General features: G+C 38.4%; 1 protein-coding gene and 1 pseudogene across 1 annotated transcript; both read left to right on the forward strand.

Annotated features, from left to right (window-relative positions):
* Positions 1–3,280: 3,280 nt before the first annotated feature.
* On the forward strand, positions 3,281–13,901 carry LOC146513933 (proteinase-activated receptor 1-like). The gene is made up of 2 exons (XM_085167074.1): positions 3,281–3,750; positions 6,746–13,901. Exons 1-2 carry the CDS (start codon positions 3,681–3,683, stop codon positions 7,777–7,779), a joined length of 1,104 nt encoding a protein of 367 aa, XP_085023200.1. The 5' UTR covers positions 3,281–3,680; the 3' UTR covers positions 7,780–13,901.
* Positions 13,902–17,794: 3,893 nt separating this feature from the next.
* On the forward strand, positions 17,795–21,434 carry LOC146513934 (proteinase-activated receptor 1 pseudogene; annotated as a pseudogene).
* The last annotated feature ends 1,436 nt before the right edge of the window (positions 21,435–22,870 follow it).

Below are 22,870 nucleotides of genomic sequence, written 5' to 3' on the forward strand. Positions count from 1 at the left end.
GAAGCTAAAAAAGAAAAACTGATATATAAATAAAATTAAATTGAATTATCGTCAAACTCAACATGACTTTTTTTTCTTACAAAGATACGTTTTCTCATTTTAAACATTTGATATCTGTTCAATGTGAATAAACTATGGGTTTATGAGATTTGCAAATGACTTAATTCTAATGTTATTTACATTTTACAGTGGGTCATAATTTTTATATTTTCTTTTAGAATTGTGGATATATATTTTAACAGTTATTTTTAACCAAGTGTTGTGGTTTCAGTTCCCTGTGGATGATTTTTAGCATTATGATCAATGTTTCAGGCTAAAATGTCTCAGAGAGAAATGAAAAGACACCCCAGTGTTATGCCTCAAAATAACTCATCTGGCTCAGTCAACAGTACCAAACCCAGTGATACTAATTTATCAGTGACAAGATGAGATAAAAGATAGCCCAAGCCCAAGACATGGGGAAGTTCTTACAACAGCAAAGTAAACAGGAATAAATAGATGCAACTTACCTAACAACAATAATATATTGCAAAAATAGAATAAAATATACACTATACAGGGTAGAAGAAATATAATTTAAATATATGTACATAAACATTAAATGTGTTTTTGTGTATATGATAAAATGATACGGTTTACTAGTAGCAGGAAAACGGATCGTGTCACAATGCAGTGGTTGGCTGTTATTAGCTGCAGGTATTGTGTATTGCACACTAAGATATGTACAGACCACAGTCTGTGCATATGTGGTGTGTTTTCACATCTGTACATTCACTGCTCAGTGCAGCAACCTGCCACTGAAGGAACTGCTCAGTGCTGTCCGGGTGATCTGTCTGGGGGTGGGAGGTGTTCTCCAGCAGGGATGACAGTTTGACCACCATTCCCCTATAACTGGCTACCTCCACTGGGTCAAGAGGGTGTGTCCAGTCAAGTCATGTGAACACCTAGGTTCAGTGGTGTAGGTAGAGACTCTACTCTACTAGACACACGGTCTGGATCCTTACACTGAGGGCGGTTGGTAAGATAGTCCAGGATCCATGTGGTGAGATGCACTCCAGCTTGTCTTTCAAATTTATATCTACGATAGTGTTGAAAGCACTAGAAAAAAAACCCAAACATAATTTTGAGCTCTCAAAATGTAAAAAAAGAATTTTTCAAATATTTATATGATAGTGCAGTGTGGTAGGACTTGACTTAAGCGGCCAAAGAAGTGCAGGAGACAGATACTGTCCAGTGAGCAAGTGATTTATTCACCAATTTTGTGACCAATATTTACACAAATAAATTTAAAAAAAAACCTCAACTCCATAATTAACTCAGTTCAAATAAACATAACTGAACTTAAATCGACGGAAATTAAGGTCAAAATGCACACAGCTACACTGACCTGATCCTTCCTCCCTGAACACCTGCGTTCATCTGCTTAAATAGTTCATTCACCCCTGGACTAATCGATTAAGGTAGGTAAGGCAAACATTTCTATACTCCAACCTGTACTGCTACTCTTCCTAGCAATAAAACTCTAAGGTATAGTCAATACCAGGCACGTGCAGAGGGGGGGGCTGGAGGGGCTTGAGCACCCGCCCCTTTCCTGATGGGTGCCCAAAGTGCCCTTTTGTTGAGGCAACTTTTTAAATTTTTTTTTTTTTTTTTTTTTTTTATGTGTGTGTGCATGCGGAGTCCTGTCTGTGCCCCTCAACAATAATATTTAACTATTAATCACAGTTTTGCTAAATAAAAGGATCTGGCTTGCATCAGTCACATGATCACATTTAACCAATGATCGCCCTTGACGGCAGAACGCGCTGGTTACGAGCCGGGAACGAGCTCACAAAGAGCACGCGCATTTTTTGCGGTCCGGAGCTGTAAGAGAAACACAAGTTAACTCAGAGACACAGACTGATGCGACAAAACCAGTAAGTAGGTGTACAGCGTACACTGTAGTCTATAGCACACAGGAGTGTTAGCTTATTACGTACACGTTGGTATGTTAAAACAAACGAGCGTGCTGTGTGTGCAACAGCGTGACAAACATTACCTGTCCTTTTATTAACTGCACAGGTAGTGCTGGTCATAGCTGCTGGTTACCTGTGTAAGGCTGTCATGGGTCTGCAGCTCTGTCACCGTTTTAGGGAACACATTTAATTTTAAAGTAAGTTACAGAGCTTTTCCTGCCTTTCTGGAGGGATTATATTTCACTAAAAAACGATCTAATATGCATGTCCACATAATTATGCATTATTATAATATTTTAAAAAACACACGCTGTATTTTAAAGAACATACATTAAGAAGCAGATTATATTAGATTTATATTTTAAATAAGACAAAATTTGGATTTTACAGCATTAAAATTATTGTATCTCTACAGTTTAAAAATGTAATAAGCTTTGCCCCTGCACAGAGTGGATACTGAAACAAATGGAATCATCATAAATACATTATTTCATATTTATTACTTCCCCCTCCTCATTGCTTTATTATTGTAGCTCTAGTAATAAATAATAATGTAAGGATTCTGGATCAGCACCGTGATGCCCATAGTATATACAGTATTCTGAAGAAGGTCTAAAACGTCACTGTGTGTGCATGTGTGTGTTTTATTTAGATGGATTTTTTTAAATTATTACTCATGATATAACATTGTCCAGACATGGCTGGTAAGGACATGAGGAGGAAACAGTAGAGCTGTGTGAGGCTACTAAAGGCAGTGCTATAACATTTTTCTGTCATCATTTTATTATAGATTAAGTGCAAGAGTTGTTAGGTGTGGATAATTAAATTATTAAATAGTTTATTGCAATAGCAAGTTGTGCCTTGTTCTCAGATAGACAGCAAGTGGAGAGTGATATATGAAATGATGGGATGGAAGGAAGAAGAGAAGCAAAGAGTGATTCACAGGCAGAGCCTAATTTATTTCTCACAGTTTTTGTTGCCTTATGGTTCCAAGCGCTGTCACCAATCTTTGCATTTTGTTATTATCTCATGACACTTGTTTAATCAGCTACCATCTCTCCTATGGACTTTTTAATGTCTACAGTCTCAGATCAACACAGCCCTGCCCTTCCCATATTAGATTCTTGATGAATGTGTGTTGTTGTTATTCAGCCTGGCTCAATGTGCCCCTTTTTAACTTTGAGCACCCGCCCCTTTAAACCTCTCTGCACGGCCCTGGTCAATACATATTACAACAAATCAATTTCTCTACTAACACTCTAAAATCAACTTTATTAAATTACTGACAATGCTTACATGCTTAATTTATTTAATTTAAGAAGTGAGATCACAAATAAACATTTATTAAAAAATAAACATGAATAAATGATAAATAAACTGAAGAAAGTAATGCCAAATTTACTGAGACTGAAAATAAGAGTTTCATGTTAGTTATGAACAAAATAAAAGCACTATTTTTTGCCACTGACAGCATGATAAGATACATACATGAGTGTGTAAAATGTTCTTCAGTATGTGTTCTTAATGTATCTGGCTACCGAAATTTTTTTTTCCCTCTGAGTAAATGGAGCTCAGAAAAAACCTGAACCAGATCACAAAGGCAGATATGACGCAAACAGCAGGCACAAACGTGTCATTTAAGGGTGTGTTCATTGAAGCTGGCATTTTAAGGAGACGGAAAGCTTTAAGGAAGCCAAAGAATTTCCCAACAAGAGAGCTACAGACATGGCTTCACCACATTTCTTGTTGTTCCTTCTCATTAATTTCTGCTGCATTTCTGTCTCAAATACCTCAGGTAAGCTTGAAAACACTGTTTTGTCTTGAACTGTTCAGTCTCTGCCCTCTACTCATATACAGAGGGAATATTAATATATTAATAAGATTTTTGTCACGGTCCTGGATCTTATGACCCAGCGTTTTGAGTTTTAGTTCATTTTGATGTTTATAGTGCATGTTTAAGCTCATTAGATTTCTATGTTCATTTGCTTATTATATTCCCCTTGTGTTTTCAACCCTTGCGTTAAGTCTCCCTTATCCTTCATGTGTTTCATGTCTGTTTCTTATGTTGTCAAGTCCATGTAGTCATGTCAGTGTTTCATTGTTTCCTATTTTATTTTGAAAGAGGTCCTATGCTTCGGTGGTCTGTTTTGCTCTTTCCCTGTGGGCGTCGTTATGTTCATGTTGTGTCTACCTTGCCTTTCTGTCCCATGTTTCAGCTCCCTATGTTCTGTCTCAGTTGGTGTTAAGTTTACATGTTTTGAGTTCAGTCAGTGTGTTTCCTGTTTTACTTTGAAGGTCCATGTCTCATGTGAGTGTTTCTAGTTTTGCTTCCCTTGTCTCGTCCAGCCTGATTACTCCCAGCTGTGCTCTCCTTCTGTGTCTCATTCCCTCGTTATCCCTCTGTGTATTTAAGCCCTGTGTTTCTCTTTGTCAGTGTCGTAGTCTCCCTCATGGCTGTGTTTCCTTGCGTTTTAGTTTACCCATGTCCCAGTTTAGTTTTCCATGCAATCCTGCAGTAAAGCAGCTTTTTGAGTTTAATTCCGGTGTGGTGAGTTTTGCGTTTGGGTCCTTTTCCTGCCTGGACACAGCCGAAACATGACAGTTTTGTTACCTGTTGTTATTAATATTTTAAACTCAGTATCCTACACAGAGTCAGTATTTTTTATTTATTTATTTATTAAAGATATTTATGCAATTATCTAGAGTCAAGCTACCTGCAACACATTTCAATCACAAAATAATACCTTAGCAGAAAAAATAAAGATATTTGTGGTTGGTTCATTATTTCTTGATGATGACTATGCTCCTTGCCAATAAATATTATTTCTGTTGGAAAACTTCTTTCTGTCCCCCTAAACTGTCGTAGTCCACAGCTGCAGATGCATGGAAGCAAAAATTCTTAACAAAAAGTGAGTCACTTAATAAGGCTGGTGAAACATACAAAACAAAAGGCAGGAAAACAGTAAGACAAAACTAACGAGAACTAAACAGGGAGAACTCAAATACTAAATGCTAAGGACATAGAACACGAAACTAGGACATAACAAAACCTGAACATGGGAACTTGGATCGTGACATGAGAAGACCAGACGACGTGACGATGAACAAAGGGAAACTCGCACTCGTACAGCCAAAGGTTAATGACACAACCCCCTGACATAAATAATGCCACATTTGTAAGGAAAATGCATTTTTAGGTTGAGCAACAGAGTTGAGTATGTGGGTTGTACTCGTGCTGATGGTGAACAGCATATGCTGCTCTTCTTTAATGTCATTTGTCAAAGTAAAAACACACATTGTTAAAAGAATAAATTGTTTAACTGCCAATCTTCTTTTAACAATCCAGTACTTCAGGGTGGAATAATCCTACACAGCCACAACAGCCTATTTGGGGTCGGTGCACAAAAGAGAGGAATCTCAGGATGTGCCTAATGTTTTAAAATATTAACATGAAAGTAGTCTATTCTAGCGACAGGTTTATTTTTTAAGAATTCATTCATTCAACCTGCTGAGTTTCAGTTGCCTGTAGATCACGTCTTATAACTATCATGAATGTCTAAGGCTAAAAAGTGTCAAAAAGTAATGGCTCATGTTACAAGCTAGTGTGGCACTTCAGAATAACAGCCAAGATACTAACTTTTCAGTAAAATGCTGTCAAGGCACTGGGTCATTATTAAATTTCAAGTTTTGTTGATTTAAATGTTCTATTCTGATTTGTTTAATATTTTCAGCATATTTGTTTTGTGTATTCTTGGCGTATTTTCTATAGCTCTCAGTTTCTTTAGTTTAATCCCTCCTTTAGTCTTTCTTCCTTCTGTGCCATGTCTTCTGTGTTTGCTTTATTCATGTTTCTGTGTTTTATCCATTTAGTTTTTGGAGTTCCTCCTTTATTATAAGATTTAATGTTCCTTCTACTCCCATATCTATATCTTAGCTCACAGTGACAGTGTTTTTTTCTCCATCTCCATCAATTCATCATCAGAAAGCAAAGATGTTTCATCCATATTTTATCTTAGTTTTAGTTTTATTTTAGTTTCCAACTTCACATAATTGTTCAAATTTGTAGTTTTTATTTCATCTTAATTATTTAAAATGCTTTTTTTCACATCCATGTTTAATTTTAGTTTAGTTTTAGTTAACTATAATGACCTTGGTACAGACTAAAAAGGAAAGCAAACATCAGGCATGTTATCAGCTCTTAGTTCAAAAGCCTGCATGTATAGTCTTGCACTGATGGCTATGGCACTGGCAGCTTGCACATCTGAAGGGGAACATTAGTGTTGAAAGGTATACACAAATTTTACATCTGATTATATTCACCATGTTCAGAAATTGAAACTGTGATATGCATTTCCTTTTAAAATATATTTGAGATAATGTTCTTGGGTCTGTCAAATTTGTGCACACGTAAAGGTCAGACTGAGTTGTTGTGACCAAACAGCAGCCTCCGAAGACTAGCCTCATCAATGGTATTTTGGATGGATGGATGGATGGATGGATAAGCTTTATTTGTTGGTTGCAGTTGCCGGCAACTGAGATGAGAGACCTTTAATTGGAAAACCATCCCAGTCGCTGAGCTTTGTGCAAGTTTTAGGGCAAAACTAGACAAGAGAAGACTTTGGATGTGTTTTAATTCTTTTGTTTGAAAAGGAAAGTCAGCGGACAAACAGATTTGTTTCTGATTTGTAAACTCTAAGAAAATGTTATCATCATAGTTTTATATCCAGCAAATAACCTTACATTTCTGTTTTTTAGAATACACTGACAAGTCTTTTTTGTTTTTAAAACAGGAACGCTTGGAGCATCTGGAGCAGGTTTTAACTATGATAATTCACCAAATAATTCATCAAATAAAACATCTTTCGGACTTTCAGAAGAGGCACTGAAGTTTCTAAATGGCACTGTGTCCACCATCCTTTTACCTTCCTTCTACACCCTGGTCTGTTTCATCAGTGTGCCAATTAACATCTGTGCCATGATTGTCTTTGCTTGGGGGATCCGTCCCAAGATGCCAGCTGCAATCTATATGGTGAACCTGGCCTTAGCTGATCTGCTCTTTGCACTGATGCTCCCCTTCAAGATCTCCTACCACTTTGAAGGCAACAACTGGAAATTTGGCCCGTCCATGTGCAGTATAGTTACTGCTGCCTTTTACTGGAACATGTATTGTTCTGTTCTTCTCATAGCTTGCATCAGTGTGGACCGTCTGCTTGCTGTAGTTTATCCCATTGACTCTCTGGCTTGGAGGAGCTCACGGACCACAGTCATAGCCTGCATAACCATGTGGGTGTTATCCTTTGCTGGCTCTGTGCCTCTTGTTTTGTCTGACCAGACTTTTAACCTAACTAAGTTGAATATCACCATCTGCCATGATGTCCACTCCACAGATAAGATCATCTGGTTAAAGACATACTTCGTTACTCTCTGCTCCCTCCTCTTCTTCCTACCTCTCCTCATCACATTGGTGTCCTACACTGGAGTCATCTGCTCGCTAAGCAGACTCCAATATGATATTCCAGAAACATCACACAGGAAAAGAAGAGCAGTAGTGATGATATTGACTGTGCTGGTGATATTTTTGCTGTGTTTCGTGCCTACAAACTGCCTGCTGCTCGCACACTACCTGCAACTTAACACAGAGAAGAGCCAGGAGGCACCTGATGGCTCTTACGCACTCTATCTGGTGTTTCTGTGTTTGGGAAGTCTGAACTGCCTCCTGGATCCCCTGCTCTACTACTTTGGATCCTCCCAGTTCCGGAAACAACTATCCAACATGTTGAAGTGTAATAATGACAATATCACTCATTCACCATCTTATTTATGAAGATTCAGCAAAAGACAAATGCTGAAATCCAGTCAAACAGAAAAGTCCAGAATCAAGACCTCAGTTACCAGAGCAGGTTCTTTCCAAGCAAGCCTCAAAAGCCAAAAAAGGACAAGCCAAACAAGAAATTACTGGCCTGACTGACTGTCATTATTTTTGTATTTCCTCTGACCAGCAGGATAAATGTGCATATTAGCTAAACATTATTCTTAACATTTAGATTTTAATATAAAAAGTTACCAATATTGTTGTAAATGTTGTAAAAATTGACTCAAAAAACCGTGTTTTTATAGGGTTTGGAGCTATAAGCTATAAACATGAAAAAAATGCTGAAGTTAATTTTAGTATATAACCCCATGCATTTGAAACCATGTTTGATTTATTAAATGTTTGATTCACAATGAAAATACTCATCTTTCTGATGATTATGTATTCAACTATTATTTTCAGCAATGAACCTTTTATTCTATATATTAGACCACACTGACACTTTTTCCCCCACCCTTTTCAGACAAGTAAATGGAGCAAGTTTTAATTATCTGTAAACCTTTAATAATTGACTAAATTAAACAACTTCCAGGGGAGGACTTTAAGAACAGTCTGCCCACAAAAATGAGAAATGTCAGGAAATTTGGCTTATTCTTTATCTCTTTAACCTTATTTATGTAAATGGACTGATTCTTTTATAGCGCTTTTCTACTCTCCCAGAGTACTCAAAGCGCTCTATACAACATGCCTCATTCACACCCACTCATACAAGCACTTCTAAACTCAAGTGCAAATTAAACTACACACACATTAATACTCCGATGAACACATCAGAGGGCAACTTATGGTTAGTATATTGCCTAAGGATATTTGGATATTTGTGTAAGAGTTCCAAGGAAACCTGGAATCATGCCAGGCAGAAAGCCAGCAGGTACAAACAAGTACATGAAGGGCATGTTCTTGTTCTTCTTCTTCTCTAAAACAGACATTTAAGACACTGTTGAATTAAAGGAAGCCAAAAAGGAAAGAGAGCGAGAAGCAAACATGGCTTTAACACAGTTGTTGTTACTTCTGGTTTTTTTCTGCTGTATTTCTGCCGCGAACACTTCAGGTAAGTTTGAAAACACTGTGATGTCTTGAATTGGTTGGTCTCTACTCATAAAATCCAAATAAATTACTTATTGTTATCTGTGTTAGAACAAATACAGGACTAATTCAAAAAATGTTTTGGTGACTGCAATAATTTTCAATAGAAATCCTGACATAACCTAAACATAAATGTTAGATTTTAAAATGGACAAAACTGTTTTGTGGTGAGACAATTCAAGCTTTCAAAATCTTTAAAAAAACAACAACAAAATACTGCATCCTCCAGACAAGAGTTATATTTTTATATTTTCTAATGATTTTTTTAAAGATTTCTTTTAAACGTTTTGTTTAGTGTCAGTTAGTGTCGAGAGGGGGATTATTTTTGTTTTAGTTTCAATTTTTATGTTAAGTTTTAGTTTATTTTGAATGGCTTTCAGTGTTTGTTATAGTTTTTTAAATTATAATTACTAGATGGAGGGCATATGTCAGAGGCAAAAGTTAGGAAAATCAATGCAGGTAAAAACACGGAATAATTTAAAAGCAACTGACTCATGGTCTAGACATTGTTGAAATCTCCCAGTTCTTTGAATCTTTGGGCTGAAGGAAGGACAATACTCGGTGTATAAATGCTCAATCAACAATCCTTTATTTCCATACAATTTTCACACAATGAGCATAAACCATCCGGATGGGGAGAGATGCATGAGAGGGTCACAGCAAGTCTCAAAATGGTGATGTGTTACACAGCTTTTTATACTTTCCACTGGCCCCCACCTGGTCGTAAACCTAAACATTCACAGTCTCTTATCTGTCATGGCGCCTAAGTTATGACCTCGGGCTCCCTGTCTTTCTACCCCCTACAAGGGTGGGGGCACAGAATGTTGTCTGTTTCTGCTATTATCGGCACAAGGTCCTTTGCACACAACATTCTCAGAAAATGATTTAAGCAGTCTGACATGACAAGAAAACAGTGTAAAACATTCACAGCAGATAAATGGTGGCGCCCACCTGTCTAACAGAACCCAAAGATGGTCACATTCTTTTAATCCCCAAAGATATACTGGAACATTTGTCTAACATACTACAAAAATATACTGCGAAGATGGTCATGTTCTTTAACCTAATCTCACAATTCCCCCTTTGATCTCTCTTTAGAGAGATCACTTACAACATACATTCTAGGGTTGCAATGTGGTGTCAACTCTTTCCCAGTCTCCTAGTATTTGTGCTTCACACAGAAACACAATTCCATCGCTGCATTTCCTCTGCGCTGTCACTTTTAGAGCTTGGCATGCTCTCTCCATCCCTCGAGTTGTTACGTCCAACGCTGCTGAAGATTTAAGGCAGAGCACGTCGTACACCTTAGTTGTCTTCCTCAATGTCAACGATGAATCTCTCATTTTATTTAAAATCCTGCTGTGGGAAGTCTCCTCTCAATCTCCTGGAAGCTCAGCAGCACAGCTCTCTGTGTGATGTCTGCTGTGCTGAAGATGATCTCTGATCCTCCTGAAGCCTCTCTCCTGGCCTCAGCTCCCATCTTGTGGACGATCCTCTCAGCCACTCCTTCTCGTCATGGCACCTCACGACATCTACAGATTAAAAAATAACACTCCTCTCCCCACATGGCTTCCACCATGTGTCAACTCCCCAATGAGACATGTACAAGAATGTTGCACATTCTCTTTAAAACAATCTCCAGGGTTTCCCACTTGGAGCAGCCATACTCCAACCTGTAACCCTGTGTAAAAACATTAATCAGCAGTTACATGTTCAGCTTATTCAACTCCCAGCTCCACCTGGAGCCTGTATCCTGGAAGACAAATCGGTTAAATCAAACTTCACATTTGCAACCAACTGTAGATCATAAGAGTGATAAAGTATTCAGCATAAAAGACAAGTATCATGTGCAGGTTTTCTCCAATCATTAAATCACTATTGTTACCATAATTTGTCCCAAATCATGAATCATCCCAATTTATTCCACAATTTAATCTGTGACTTCCCTTAAACAATGTCACTCCACCCATTTTATCACTATGAGCTCAGTAGTGGCTAGCTAATAAGTTCATATTCAACTATTCCATAAACACTGCATCTTATTTGTTTCCTCATGTCACTTGTCTGTTTTCTGCTGAATCCTCTACATCCACTCTTAAAGAAAAACAAACATTAGGAGCACACATAGACAATCCTGGTGGTCAGGCGCAGGTCGATAGGTTCCAGAGGTGCCGTAAAAGGCCATAAAATTAAGCCTGCTGTAAAAGGAATGACACTGGTTTCAACACAGGAAATTTCTCACGTTATTCACATCGTCAAAGTAACCTTCAACATTTTCCCAACAACACAGTGTAACAGCATCATCAATCCTGTAGTAGAGAAGCAAACATCAACCAATTGTTCTGTTATAAATCACATCATCAAATCACATGAAGAACTGTAATGCTGTAGAAAAGAAAATGCAAATGTTAGCGCTGCGCAGATGTATACACCCTTTCTCACAGTAATCTCTGTGAGCAACACAAGCCCATGAATAACACACCCCTGGTAGATTCACAAACACAGAAAGTGGCGTTTACAAGTTAAATCGTCATGCAACCTCAGATGTTGCTGTCATCTTTCTGCTCCTGTAAAAAGAAACATATAAATTCATCCACCCTTTTGGCCTGTCTAGGTGGAGGTTAACTTTGAGTCGTGGTCAAGTCTTGTCAGCTTTTACCAGTCAGTCAGTTTGTTTTTATTTCCATTCATTCATTCATTCATCCATTCTTTCTTTCTTTGCTGATAGTGGAAACCATCGCCGCATTTGATTTCCACCCTCAGCAAAATGACGTCATTTCAAAAAGAAAAATAAGAACTTTAGGTCGGATTACCTCGCTGAATCCTTTTTAGGAAGGGACTCTCATTTTCTAATTGTCCCAAATAAGTGGCTTTCTCCAGAGCCCATTTTAATGTGGAGAAACTCACTTGCAACAATTTTCTCGACGACGTGTAGCTCTTTTAATTCCCGACGTGCAGATCTGCTTAAAGAAAAGAAATTCACAAACAAAAATCAGTGCACTGTTCTAAAAAATAAAAATAAAATGAAAAATAACAGATAAAACTGAAAAACAAAAGTAAATAAAAATACAGAAGCCCGGTCTTAGGACTTGTCATGGAATATTCTTTCTTTCTCTTATAGGTGAGAAAACACCAAATCTAAAACTTGGTTCCCCATACTTCAGAAACAAAAACAAAACAAAAACAAAAAGAAAAAGAAAAAAATCTGCTAGTTTCACTCTTTTAAACTCTGGCAGCAGGATTCTGTTCACCCCTGCTATCATGTTCCCCAAAATAATACTAATTAAGTCGTCTATGTATCATTTCTCAACCCACTCAATAAACCAGACAGGATGATAATAACAGTATTACCTACTTAAAATTGTTTTTGATCCTAATGAGCTTCATTACGTGTGTGTGTGTGTGTGTGTTTATGTTAGTCGGGTTAATACATTTTCTATTTCTATGTATCCTTTTATGTACCTTCCCCCTTTTTTCTGAAACAAAACTCTGTTCACTCCAAATTTTGTTTCAGAAACATCTAAATGAAAAACTCTGTCATAGTCAGGCACAGCTAAACCCCAAATGCTTGCAGGTTACCATCGGCAACCACACTGTGTGTTGTTAACCCCTTCTAAAAGTACCCTCTTTGGATGTGTGCGACTTTGTGTATGCTTTTGTGTTATCTCTAGTGCATATCATGTGCATGTGTGGTGTTATCTTTTCATTTTTCTAACAGTACATTTGCATACCTCAGTGCTTGTCTTCCTCCCCCTTTTGTGGTGGTCTGGACACTATGTCAATCCTCCACTTCCAGGCAGTCGTTTGTCTCCCCGGATTCCTTAACCCAATTTGATTCCCCAAACTAAAACAGCAGCTTCAGTTCTCTTCTGCTCCTTTCTCTCCGTTCTTCTCTCCCACTTTTCTGTCCAATGGCAGTCAGTTCTTTTCAGCTTTGTCCCGTGTATCTCTTTGTCCCACTGTCTCTTTCATTGCCATCTCGCTCCAAACATGGCAAATGTCAAACTCAGACAGTCCTCTCAAAAGTCCTTCACACACAGTGAGGTTGCAGCTTGCTGGAAACGCATCTCCATCCATCCAATCTAGATGGTGGATCTTCTCTTTCTGATGTCGTTTGCCCATAGTGCTGCTGGACCTCTCTGCTCATAACTCTGGTATTGTCTCTTGGACTTCTGTCCACTGTTGATGTTCAAGCTCGTGCTTTCTGGAACTGCACTCGGTGTCTTCAGGGAGAGATTAGCTTCCTTGGAGCTTGCTTGTTCAGGATGAGGACGGGAAGCTGCAAAACAATTCAGCCAAAAATTCTGGCTGGGTGTTTCTATTTTATTTTATTTTTCTAATGATTTTAACCTATAATTTTCTTCCGACTGCTGCCCGTGGAGAATTGATCCAGGTCCGTTCCCCACCTGTAAACGACAGACTGAGAGACTTTCATTATTCACTGTGACTGCAGATGTTTTCATCACTCCTAAAGCAACACATCTCTACTTATTTTGTTTGAACTCTACTGACTTCAAACCCCAAAAATGAAATTTTTATTTGATCTTAACCGCAAACACAAAAAATCTTCTTGATGTTGTTATTAATTCTTTTCATCCACAACACTCCAAATTATTCTTGTTTTGTGTCCAGCAGGGGAAGAAGGTGACCTGTAGTGTCACTGCTTCCCCCAGTTGGAGACAATTTCCCACTCACACTTCCACACGTTTATTTTCTTTGTTTTCCTCATTACTTTAACGCTAATCCACTTTTAATTTGCTTTATTTACTTTAGTTCATTTTCTCCTATTTGATCACTATGATTTCTTGACTATTATTATTTCACAGAAAATCAACTAATCTACTTTGTCTCCCTATTTGTTATCAAGGAATTCACACACACACTCACAGGCTGGTCACTCGCCCCCACCTTTTCTTTCTCTCTCACACACACGCACATTTTACTCTTCGTTCGTTCCGCCTGTGAACCCGCCCCTCGAGGCTGGCTCACACACACTTCATACTTCTCGCAGTCCCATACAAACTTTCTGCGAGACACTTCTACTGATTCAGGACAACGCCCTAATCAGAACAAAGAGCAGGTGCCGTCCGCTCTTATACACCTTAACCTAACTAGGACAATTAGGCTCACGATCTTCAGATCGCGCCACATTTGCCTCACGATTTATTCAAACTGCGCCACGGACTGGATACCGCAGTTTCTCTTCCCCATAAAAATAAAACCAAATTAAACCCCCCAATTGACTTCACAGTTTGCAACAATTCGCGACACGGCCTCCTGCCGCAATTTCTGCACACCACAAACACACTTTTAGACACAAATTCTTTTTGTTGCTTTAATTGACTCCCGTACTTCAGACGAGACGCCGACTCTAACGGCGCTTTCACACACACTACACCGTCCTATCTTTCTCTCTCTCCTTTTTTTTTTTTTTTTTTTTTACACCACAGAGTAATACACCAAATTTAGCCCGTCTATCTCTATGTGGCTCCAAATACCCTCTTTATTTAATTTAACACTCGTCAGGGGACAGGCAAACAACAATTTCAACCACTGAAACGAGGAATACAACCTTTTTCAACCTTTTTAACCTTATTTAACCTTATTTAACCTTTTTCTCTTACTATTCTTAGAACTCAACCTTTGTTCGCAAAATGTGTCTTGTTCTATGTTCTAGTCCAGAATAAATGTAAACCCGTGATTACACAAACGTTTTCAGTATTATTCTGTAGCTATGCGGGAGTCCTCAGTTCCCAAGTCACCACCTCAGCAAACCAGACGCCGCTGGACCTGACTGCGCGTCCACAGGCAGGGGGGTTGCCACACCATGAACAAAACCAATTTCCACAGGTCCACTAGGCATCAACCTTTGATCCTAAAATGTGTCTTTGCACTAATGTCCTCCCATTCACACATCAACCGTCACTGTCACCATGTTCATATTTCACACAGAAACACAGCAAGCGCGTCTCATCAGCAGTAATACACAGAAACACAGCAAGCGCGTCTCATCAGCAGTAATACACAGAAACACAGCAAGCGCGTCTCACCAGCAGAAACACACACAGAAACCTCTGAGCTCACCTTTGAAAATGCAAGCGCACCACAAGCCAGATTCTATTTCACCTCTATTTCAGATACTACACTTTGGCCGCATTTTGGAAGTTTTTCCACATTTCTTGCACAGAAGCCAGTCATAGACAAAATTAATTATGTAGGGGAGACCGGGGATAGTTGTAACATTTTTGACATTTCTGTCTGTAAATTAGAGCTCTTTTAAGGTAGTGGATTCAAAATGTAATGCAAAGTATTTACATGTCTCGGCTATTAAATAGTGCAGCTATTTTCTCTGCAGCACAATTACCCATTGCATGGTGTGGTCTCAAACACAAAGAGTGAAATGTTACAATTAACCCCATAGTCTGGGTTAGTTGTAACATATCCTGGGGTGAAATGTAACACAATGAAATAAGGGTACTAACAAAACATTAACATGTAATCTTTGTTTATTCAACACATGAATGCACTTAGAGCCATTTATGTAGCTATGTGTGTGTGTGACAGAATGCAGAAATCTAGCTTTTGAACATATGCCAACCCCCCAAAAAAGACAAATTATGGAATTTTCTGCAACTGAATATTTCATTAATTTTGGTTGGTCTTCCTTGAGTTTGGCCTCATTGGCTCAGTGGGCATTATAACCTACAACTCTTGCACCAATGAACATAACAGTGAAGCTGAAAAAATGTAGTTGTTCACCAGCATCGCAATTCCATTACTTTTTATCATGGCTTACCTTGGTGTGGTTTGCAAAGTGCTTCAGAAAGATGAGAAATGTTTCTTGCACCCATCCTGATTTATTTCCACTACCAGTACTTCCTACTGGTCCATCTCTGACACAGTGGTCTGCATAACGAATGTGTGGGAACACAAACAGTGGAGGAATTGTGTTGCCAATGGCATTAACCGCATATACAAAGGCGACCAGTGAACCTCTCTCTGCTGATTTCGTTGCCCAAACTTGTTTAATATAAGTTAAAGTAATAGTGTGGTAAGTTGTAACATCTGCATTATTGTTACAACTAACCCAGACTGTTGCTGTTACAACTGACCCAGACTCCTATAGCCATGAACTAGCTAACATTACAGCCAACGGCTAAAACATTAGCACTAAAGACCTACACAGAATATATCCCGGTAGACATACAAATAACATAATTTAAGTTTGATGAGTTTAACTGCAAAGCAGATAATGCTATTAGAAATTGAAATAAAGTAGAAAAACTTACTTTTTGGTATACAAATTACTTTTTTCATGTTAAATTGTCTGTGTTTGACCAAATGTGCTGATTTTTCACACGTGATAGCAGAAATGAATTGGGCATGCACAGGATGAGTCACATCATTTGAAACTTAGCCCTGATTGGAGATATTGGAAGTGTTACAACTGACCCACGTTACAACTATCCCCGGTCTCCCTAGGGTAAAAGTGGGCTGCACCCTAGTCTCAACGTAGAATGTGATTAGTATCTTGCTAGAGCCAGTTCCTATAACACACTTGATTTCTAGTCTCAACATAGAATATTATTAGTATCTTGCTAGAAAATTCCTATAACACTTGAATTCAGCCTCAACTTATGTTGTTAGTATCTTGCGCCGAAAACCAGACACCGACAATTTAATGTGAAAATACGTGTAACTCAGCGAACAGATTAATTTGGAAAGCCCAATATGCACATTTGGTATTTATAATACAACAGGCTGTGCTTACCTTTTTATGTTTGGACCGTCCTCTGTTCGCCTCGCCCCACGATCTCACCACAGGCCAAATCTGCCCCTCCTCAGCACACCAAAGATCCGGGTCACCGGCACCAAGTTGTTGAAATCTCCCAGTTCTTTGAATCTTTAGGCTGAAGGAAGGACAATACTCGGTGTATAAATGCTCAATCAACAATCCTTTATTTCCATACAATTTTCACACAATGAGCATAAACCATCCGGATGGGGAGAGATGCATGAGAGGGTCACAGCAAGTCTCAAAATGGTGATGTGTTACACAGCTTTTTATACTTTCCACTGGCCCCCACCTGGTCGTAAACCTAAACATTCACAGTCTCTTATCTGTCATGGCGCCTAAGTTATGACCTCGGGCTCCCTGTCGTTCTACCCCCTACAAGGGTGGGGGCACAGAATGTTGTCTGTTTCTGCTATTATCGGCACAAGGTCCTTTGCACACAACATTCTCAGAAAATGATTTAAGCAGTCTGACATGACAAGAAAACAGTGTAAAACATTCACAGCAGATAAATGGTGGCGCCCACCTGTCTAACAGAACCCAAAGATGGTCACATTCTTTTAATCCCCAAAGATATACTGGAACATTTGTCTAACATACCAGAAAAATATACTGCGAAGATGGTCATGTTCTTTAACCTAATCTCACAACATCCAAAATCAGAATAAACATCTCCATCAATTCATCATCAGAAAGCAAAGATGTTTCATCCATATTTTATCTTAGTTTTAGTTTTATTTTAGTTTCCAACTTCACATAATTGTTCAAATTTGTAGTTTTTATTTCATCTTAATTATTTAAAATGCTTTTTTTCACATCCATGTTTAATTTTAGTTTAGTTTTAGTTAACTATAATGACCTTGGTACAGACTAAAAAGGAAAGCAAACATCAGGCATGTTATCAGCTCTTAGTTCAAAAGCCTGCATGTATAGTCTTGCACTGATGGCTATGGCACTGGCAGCTTGCACATCTGAAGGGGAACATTAGTGTTGAAAGGTATACACAAATTTTACATCTGATTATATTCACCATGTTCAGAAATTGAAACTGTGATATGCATTTCCTTTTAAAATATATTTGAGATAATGTTCTTGGGTCTGTCAAATTTGTCCACACGTAAAGGTCAGACTGAGTTGTTGTGACCAAACAGCAGCCTCCGAAGACTAGCCTCATCAATGGTATTTTGGATGGATGGATGGATGGATGGATGGATAAGCTTTATTTGTTGGTTGCAGTTGCCGGCAACTGAGATGAGAGACCTTTAATTGGAAAACCATCCCAGTCGCTGAGCTTTGTGCAAGTTTTAGGGCAAAACTAGACAAGAGAAGACTTTAGATGTGTTTTAATTCTTTTGTTTGAAAAGGAAAGTCAGCGGACAAACAGATTTGTTTCTGATTTGTAAACTCTAAGAAAATGTTATCATCATAGTTTTATATCCAGCAAATAACCTTTTATTTCTGTTTTTTAGAATACACTGACAAGTCTTTTTTGTTTTTAAAACAGGAACGCTTCGAGCATCTGGAGCAGTTTTTAACTATGATAATGATAATAATTCACCAAATAATTCATCAAATAAAACATCTTTCGGACTTTCAGAAGAGGCACTGAAGTTTCTAAATGGCACTGTGTCCACCATCCTTTTACCTTCCTTCTACACCCTGGTCTGTTTCATCAGTGTGCCAATTAACATCTGTGCCATGATTGTCTTTGCTTGGGGGATCCGTCCCAAGAAGCCAGCTGCAATCTATATGGTGAACCTGGCCTTAGCTGATCTGCTCTTTGCACTGATGCTCCCCTTCAAGATCTCCTACCACTTTGAAGGCAACAACTGGAAATTTGGCCCGTCCATGTGCAGCGTGGTCACTGCTGCCTTTTACTGGAACATGTATTGTTCTGTTCTTCTCATAGCTTGCATTGGTGTGGACCGTCTACTTGCTATAGTTTACCCTATGCAGTCTCTTACTTAGAGGAGCCCACAGGCTGCAGTCATAGCCTGCATAATCATGTGGATGTTATCCTTCGCTGGCTCGATTCCCCTTTTTACCATCCACCAGACATTTTACGTCAGTGAGTTGAATATCACTACCTGCCACGATGTCCACTTTACAGATAAGATCATCTGGTTAAAGACATACTTCCTCACCATCTGCTGTGTCCTCTTCTTCCTGCCTCTCCTCATCACAGTGGTGTCCTACGCTCAGATAATCTGGTCATTGAGCAGAGTCCAACATGATGTTCCAGGAACATCACAGAGGAGAAGAAGAGCAGTGGTGATGATATTGACTGTGCTGGTGATATTTTTGCTGTGTTTCATGCCCACAAACTGTCTGCTGCTTGCACACTACCTGCAATTTAACACCGAGAAGAGCCAGGAGGCACCTGATGGCTCTTACGCACTCTATCTGGTGTTTCTGTGTTTGGGAAGTCTGCACTGCCTCCTGGTTCCTCTGTTCTACTACTTTGGATCCTCCCAGTGCCAGAAACGACTATCCAACATGGTCAAGTGTAAGAGCATTACACAGAGCAAAGATATCAACTTCTTCATGGAGATTCAGGTCTGGAAGAAACATCTCCACCAGAGGGGGTTCTTTTCAATCAAGCCTCAGAAGCCAAAAGAAGAAATCACTACTCCTCTGAGCTGATATTTTAAATGACTCTTAGCTGTTAAAGTTATGAAATAACATCAGTGATTTGTCATGAAATTTCAGTAGCTGTGAACATGAGCATGTAGCTAGCAGGAGCGTTTAGAGTTCTGGGCATATCTTTCTTCATGATCGGAATACCTTCCACAGCTATCTCACCAGAAACAGCTTTAAATCTTTGTTTCATAGACACACATGATCAGTCACAGATGCCAAAAGGGACACTGACACCAATCCTCAATAGGAGAACTCATGATGGTTCAGGAGCAGTCAGGCTTACCCGGGTGAGATGTGTTTTTATGTGTTCAATAAATTCTACTTGTATCTTTTAAGATATGAATATTTATTTTTAATTATCTAGACCAGTTAGTGCAGATTAAGTAAAAAAACCCTTTGAACTGGTATATGTTAAAAACGGATCCAGATCTAGGACATATCGTAAAAATAAACATGATTTTTCTACTGCATATAAAAATAAGCCTCAGACATCTTCCCTCATAGTTCCATTTGCTAATTTTGATCTGAATTATATTTATCATTATATCTACATTTATAGATAGATTTTCCTTTCTTTTTTTTTTCTTTGTGACAAGCGTATGCCAGTGCTGAGGGGAAGTGGAGGTAATGATGAATAAGGTAAATCAACAGAATGTCACATTCCTGGGTCTGTTGACACAGCGTTTAAGTTTTAGTTTATTTTGATGTTTATGTTTAAGTTCATTAAGTTAGCTAATTTCATTTCTTTATTAGATTCCCCTTGTGTTTTCTTCCCCTGTATTTAAGTTTCCCTCAACCTTTATGTGTTTCATGTTTGCATGTCTTTGGTTGAACTTTTATATGTCTGAAATAAAGGGTTATCATCATCAACAGTAATATTAATGCAGTAATATTAAAGTGCCACCATTTAGGTTGATTAGATAAATATGTGGGATCTGTACTATTCATAATAAACCGTTTCTAATCAGAAGTTTCTTGTTTTGTTTTTTAAATTTAAATTTTAAATTTAGTCGCCACATGTGGGGTTACCTGCTGTCGTGACCCCTTGTAATCAGGAAGTAAAATATAACAGAGAAAGCAGATGTCAGAGCAATTCCTAATATCTCTATACTTCTTTTTATGGATGATACTATATGGATGTAAACTCGCCTGTGCACATGATGTCACCAGGCCCGCTAATAAAAAAAACTGTAGCAGTCTGCTTCCTGATTGTGGGATCTCTGGGATTTGTAATCCCCACTGTTGTGTGCATTGTAACCTATCTCTCTTCACACACAGGATTTTTCAGTTTAGAACAATCATGCTTGCTAAAGACTTCCTGGAATGCTCTTTAGAATGCATGTTGAATTTAGGTCGTATGTTTGTTTATTTAGAGTAGAGTTGTTGTTAACAGTGTTCCAAAGAAACCTGGGACCAGGCCAGGCAGGAAGCCTGAAACAGCAAGTACAAACAGGTAGGTTTAGGGTGTGTTCTTCAAGTCTGTTAGCAGACATTTCAGACACTGTTGGCTTTAAGGAAGCTAAAAAAGAAAAACTGATATATAAATAAAATTAAATTGAATTATCGTCAAACTCAACATGACTTTTTTTTCTTACAAAGATACGTTTTCTCATTTTAAACATTTGATATCTGTTCAATGTGAATAAACTATGGGTTTATGAGATTTGCAAATGACTTAATTCTAATGTTATTTACATTTTACAGTGGGTCATAATTTTTATATTTTCTTTTAGAATTGTGGATATATATTTTAACAGTTATTTTTAACCCAGTGTTGTGGTTTTAGTTCCCTGTGGATGATTTTTAGCATTATGATCAATGTTTCAGGCTAAAATGTCTCAGAGAGAAATGAAAAGACACCCCAGTGTTATGCCTCAAAATAACTCATCTGGCTCAGTCAACAGTACCAAACCCAGTGATACTAATTTATCAGTGACAAGATGAGATAAAAGATAGCCCAAGCTCAAGACATGGGGAAGTTCTTACAACAGCAAAGTAGACAGGAATAAATAGATGCAACTTACCTAACAACAATAATAAATTGCAAAAATAGAATAAAATATACACTATACAGGGTATAAGAAATATAATTTAAATATATGTACATAAACATTAAATGTGTTTTTGTGTATATGATAAAATGATACGGTTTACTAGTAGCAGGAAAACGGATCGTGCCACAATGCAGTGGTTGGCTGTTATTAGCTGCAGGTATTGTGTATTGCACACTAAGATATGTACAGACCACAGTCTGTGCATATGTGGTGTGTTTTCACATCTGTACATTCACTGCTCAGTGCAGCAACCTGCCACTGAAGGAACTGCTCAGTGCTGTCCGGGTGATCTGTCTGGGGGTGGGAGGTGTTCTCCAGCAGGGATGACAGTTTGACCACCATTCCCCTATAACTGGCTACCTCCACTGGGTCAAGAGGGTGTGTCCAGTCAAGTCATGTGAACACCTAGGTTCAGTGGTGTAGGTAGAGACTCTACTCTACTAGACACACGGTCTGGATCCTTACACTGAGGGCGGTTGGTAAGATAGTCCAGGATCCATGTGGTGAGATGCACTCCAGCTTGTCTTTCAAATTTATGTCTACGATAGTGTTGAAAGCACTAGAAAAAAAACCCAAACATAATTTTGAGCTCTCAAAATGTAAAAAAAGAATTTTTCAAATATTTATATGATAGTGCAGTGTGGTAGGACTTGACTTAAGCGGCCAAAGAAGTGCAGGAGACAGATACTGTCCAGTGAGCAAGTGATTTATTCACCAATTTTGTGACCAATATTTACACAAATAAATTTAAAAAAAAACCTCAACTCCATAATTAACTCAGTTCAAATAAACATAACTGAACTTAAATCGACGGAAATTAAGGTCAAACTGCACACAGCTACACTGACCTGATCCTTCCTCCCTGAACACCTGCGTTCATCTGCTTAAATAGTTCATTCACCCCTGGACTAATCGATTAAGGTAGGTAAGGCAAACATTTCTATACTCCAACCTGTACTGCTACTCTTCCTAGCAATAAAACTCTAAGGTATAGTCAATACATATTACAACAAATCAATTTCTCTACTAACACTCTAAAATCAACTTTATTAAATTACAAGGATTCTCCCCCTTGAATGAAATATGGTTAAATCAAAACAAGAATGTTAACTAAGAATATGGACCAGTGGTACTCTCACCCATTTTGTCACATGCAGCATCAGATACACTGAAGGCTAGTCTCACCACTGTGCAACTTTGTGCAGTCAATTGGACCTGTAAAAGCTCAGGAAGTCCTAAAAGTGAATACCGTCTCCTTCTTGCAGCCTATCCCAGCTGCCAAGTGGCAAGGTAAACCCTGGGCAAGTCACCATTCTGTTCCAGGGCAACCATTTTAAGTGTTTATAAAACAAAACACAGAAATAAAAAGAAACACAAGGGGGCTCTAACACCAACCCAAAAACTCATAGTAGTTCAGGAGCAGTCTTGCCCAGGTTATAAGCATTACTTATGTTTTCAGTAAATTCTA

The sequence above is a fragment of the Neolamprologus multifasciatus genome, chromosome 7 (assembly GCF_963576455.1).
Source record: "Neolamprologus multifasciatus chromosome 7, fNeoMul1.2, whole genome shotgun sequence".
Classification (NCBI taxonomy): domain Eukaryota; kingdom Metazoa; phylum Chordata; class Actinopteri; order Cichliformes; family Cichlidae; genus Neolamprologus; species Neolamprologus multifasciatus.